A 4,166-nucleotide genomic window follows, 5' to 3' on the forward strand; every position below is an offset into this window, starting at 1 on the left:
CGAGACGAAGGAAAGTGGACGTGGAGAAGGTTTTGTTCGGATCCGGAATGGAGGAAGCGGCAAAAGGCAAAAGACTGCCAAGCAAATCGAGGAGATTGCGCTGGGATTGGAGGCAAGCAAGGTTCCTTTCCTCTGGGTGATACGATCAAACTCTGTTCTTGGCATGGACGAGGAGTTCCACAAAGGTTTCGTGAGCAGGACTGGCGGGAGAGGATTGTTTGTGAGCTGGGCGCTGCAGCTAGAGATCTTGCAGCACGAATAAACCGGGGCTTTTGTTACTCACTGTTCATGAGTTCGAATGTCCGGATGGCCGCCTGGGCCTCACCAGCTCGAGGGTAGGCCGCGACCATGGCGTCGTAAGAAGTTACGTGTGGAGGGATTTGCCGAAAGACAGCCTCGGCACTGGGCAGTGATCCACACCTCGCAAACATGTGGATGAGAAAGCTTCTGGGAGTGGAGGCTCGCCTGGTTGGCTTCTCCGAGAGGAGTGACCCCGACATGGTTGGCTTCCACGCCTTCCAAGTCCATTCCAGCGAGAGCTTGGATGGCCTCGCGGCAGTGGTGGTTGTTTCCAAAGGCCGTGATCATCGCAGTCGTCTCGGTCGACGGCGTCCACCAGGCTGCGACATTTCCCATACATGCTCCTTTCATCCTTGTCAAGGATTACATCAAAGATTACATCAAAGATCTTCGTTGCCTTCTCGAAAACACCATTGTGAGCAAACGCTTGCAGCATTGTAGTCCGAGCGACTACGTCCTTCTCAGGCATGAGAGCATACATCCTCTAGGCATTTTCATTTTCCCTGGCTTTGGCATACGCAGTGTTCATCGCAGTGTGCACGTAAAATGTTTGGTTTCTCCATCACATAAAAAAACGCTTCGCTCCTTCCAGCCGGTCGTGCGCTTCATAGGCTGATATCAGAGCACCCCAAAAAACCAGATTTCTCTCTCCTGTCCCCTTTCTGGGTACCATCACAGACTACATTCGTCTCGGGCATTCGATCAAATAGTTCTTGGGTTTGATCCAAGTTCCTATCAACTGCATAGCATCGTATCATCACGACCCATGGCCCCACATGAGATTCGCAAGGAAAACATTGGAGCTATGGTGGCCGCTCAAAGTCCTGTGAATTTCTTTCACCTTTTCCCGGACAGCGAAGAAAGAAACCTCGCTACCTTTTGTGAACGTTCTATATAAGAGTTCCAAGAATTAGGTTTTGATAGGATTCTCATGGGACGTAGCAAAGAATTAATTGTAGAACTCCCAAGGGTAATGAAAGTGGAAAGGATTTTATTCTCTTCCAACACCAACAATCTCGAGTGTGAAGTATTTGGGAAAGAGGAGCAAGATGGAGAGTGGAAATTTTTGGGTAAAACAGGTCGAGAAGCAAGATTCAAGCTCACCAAGCTGAGATTCATCCTTGTCAAACCTCTCTCTGGATTTGAGGTATCTACAATTGTGAGTTTCTATGGGAAGGACGATGCCCAAAAGCCCGTGGAGGAGTTGGAGTTGAAATACGTCAATCCTCGACATGTGGACTATCAAAAACCTTTTAAAGTCGGCCAGCTTTCTAAGGACACTCTTGTCACGAAAGCAATTGTTCGATCCAATCTTCGGTACTACAAGTTCCGGTTGTGGGGCAACATAGAGTATCCCTGCCAGTGGTGGTTTCCAATCCAGGACAAGCCCAACCCTAAATCGCGAGAGTTGACCATCAGATACTTTGATGTGAAGAACGAGGGGAAGTTAACGCTAGCGCCTCAATGCAAGTTGAAAGTTTTTGAGAGGACTTCCACTTGTCGCTCAGAGTGCGAGGAATTTGATCTACACAATCTTCCACAAAAGAAGCAGCCAAGCATTCGACAAAAGAAGCTGCCAAGCAGATGGGATTTTGTTAAAAAGCTACTATACTTTGCTTTAAAGGTTTTTCGAAGGAATTAAAAACGTTTATAGACTTAAATCTATCTTAAATAAAATAAAATCTTTGTCTCTTCTCTTTGTCTGATTTAGAGTAGGAAGTTTTCATGCGACAGATAAGATAAGGATATGTGTCTGCTACATTGAATTCTCACCACTAAATTTTACCACAATACGGCCACCTCTTGGACTGTATGGTTCCTATTGCCAATCATACAATTATTAGTGAAAGACAAGACGTAGAGGAAAGAACAATGTCCAATTCAGCCCATAAGTGCTGGTATTTCAAACGATCCATCAAAACTTCCTCTTTGAAAAGTTTCTTCTTTGTTTCTTGGTCTAATCATCATCCATGGGCTCTCACAAGAAACTTCACGTTGTTCTTATCCCACTTCCAGCACAGGGACATGTCATTCCAATAATCTATCTCGCCCGGAAGCTCGCGCTCCTCGGAGTCACTGTGACCATCATCAACGTTGATAGCATCCACGAAACCTTGCAGCAATCCTGGAAGAGCGAGGACAATCCTGTGAGTAATGGCCACGACATTCGCCTCGAGTCCATCTCTATGGACATGCGAGTTCCCAATGGCTTCGACGAGAAGAACTTCGACGCGCAGGCCGCCTTCTGCGAGGCCATCTTCCGAATGGAGGATCCACTCGCGGAGCTCTTGTCCCGGATCGATCGAGACGGCCCCAGAGTCGCGTGTGTCGTCTCGGACTTTTACCATCTCAGTGCTCCACACGCTGCAAAGAAGGCTGGATTGGCTGGAGCGAGCTTTTGGCCGGGAAACGCTGCTTGGGCTGCCATAGAATTCCACGTTCCAAAGCTCCTAGAGATGGGAGACATTCCTGTCAAAGGTGAAGCTTTGATTGATCTAGAAGTGTGTTCTAAGAAAACTTGGGATTTCTATGGTGCCAGCGGGAGATGAAAAGCTGATTTCTTACATCCCTGGAATGGAGCTAAGATCGCAAGACATTCCAGTCTTCATGCACGACGGAGAATTCCAGAAGAACGGGGAAGAACAATCACTGTATCGCTCCAAGAGGATCGCACTGGATTCTTGGTTTCTGATAAACTCTGTCCACGACATCGAGCCGCGAATTTTCGAAGCGATGAGGGAAGGATTCGGGGAGAATTTCGTGCCGGTTGGACCATTGTTTCCTCTCAAGGGAGAGGGGATCGATTCGACTGGATTGCAAGAGGTAAACCTGAGAACTCCGGATGAATCTTGTCTTCCATGGCTAGACAAGCGTGATCGTGGTTCGGTCCTCTATGTTTCGTTTGGAAGCATCTCCTTCATGACTGCCAAGCAATTCGAGGAGATCGCGCTGGGATTGGAGGCAAGCAAGGTTTCTTTCCTCTGGGTGATACGATCAAACTCTGTTCTTGGCATGGACGAGGAGTTCTACAAAGGTTTCGTGAGCAGGACTGGCGGGAGAGGATTGTTCGTGAGATGGGCGCCGCAGCTAGAGATCTTGCAGCACGAATCAACAGGGGCTTTTCTCACTCACTGCGGATGGAACTCCATGCTCGAGAGCTTGGCGTGTGGAGTGCCAATGCTGGGGTGGCCATCTATGTTTGAGCAAAACACGAATGCCAAGCTGGTGCTGGAAGGCGAGGGCGTGGGAGTGGCATTCTCGAGATCTGGAGGGAAGGATGGATTTGCGCCGAGAGAAGAGGTGGAAGAGAAAGTGAGGGCGATCATGGAGGGAGAGCAAGGCAGGAGATTGAAAGCCAGGGCGATGGAGATTCGAGAATTGGCTGTCAAGGCTGCTTCTCCCGGAGGTTCTTCTCATGCGAACCTCAAGAAATTCGTGGAGAGCCTTGCCTCGTAAAGAAGATCTTCGCGGGGATACCGATCAAAAACGCTGTCGCGGCAACGATCATGATCGTCGGCTACGGCCAAGAGGGCGAGGGGGATTCCACTAAGCAGGTTTTTGATCGTGCCTTGCCCAGAATCTCGTTTGCTGGAACGCGATGCTCACAGCATATGCGCAGGCATTTGCATTAATCGAAGCTTCTCTTTGATACCATGCCCGAGAAAGATGTGATCTCTTGGACCGCAATGCTAGAAAAACAATACCTAGTTTGATAGATGCCGAGAATGTTTTTGCAACTAAATGGAATTTAGCAACCTGGACTGCTATGGGTCATGCAAATGCCCAAGCCAGGAATATGGAAAAGGTGAGGACACGATGCTAGAGAAAAATCTAGTGTTGTGGAACTCTCTCATTGCAGGATTTGC

At 48.5% G+C, this 4,166-nt stretch overlaps 1 protein-coding gene across 1 annotated transcript; it reads left to right on the forward strand.

Moving 5' to 3' along the window:
- Positions 1–2,242: 2,242 nt before the first annotated feature.
- Positions 2,243–3,954, forward strand: LOC9628871 (UDP-glycosyltransferase 85A3). Its single transcript, XM_024661355.1, has 2 exons — positions 2,243–2,778; positions 2,840–3,954. The coding sequence occupies exons 1-2, from the start codon at positions 2,271–2,273 to the stop codon at positions 3,754–3,756; spliced, it is 1,425 nt and encodes a 474-aa protein (XP_024517123.1). The 5' UTR covers positions 2,243–2,270; the 3' UTR covers positions 3,757–3,954.
- The last annotated feature ends 212 nt before the right edge of the window (positions 3,955–4,166 follow it).

The sequence above is a fragment of the Selaginella moellendorffii genome, unplaced genomic scaffold, assembly GCF_000143415.4.
Source record: "Selaginella moellendorffii unplaced genomic scaffold, v1.0 SELMOscaffold_81, whole genome shotgun sequence".
NCBI lineage: Eukaryota > Viridiplantae > Streptophyta > Lycopodiopsida > Selaginellales > Selaginellaceae > Selaginella > Selaginella moellendorffii.

Bases quoted from the DNA above. Each gene is read 5' to 3' on its own strand.
- LOC9628871 (XM_024661355.1), top strand. From the start codon at position 2,271: ATGGGCTCTCACAAGAAACTTCACGTTGTTCTTATCCCACTTCCAGCA. The intron at 2,779-2,839 runs GTGAAGCTTTGA...CTATGGTGCCAG, and splicing joins GGGAGACATTCCTGTCAAAG to CGGGAGATGAAAAGCTGATT.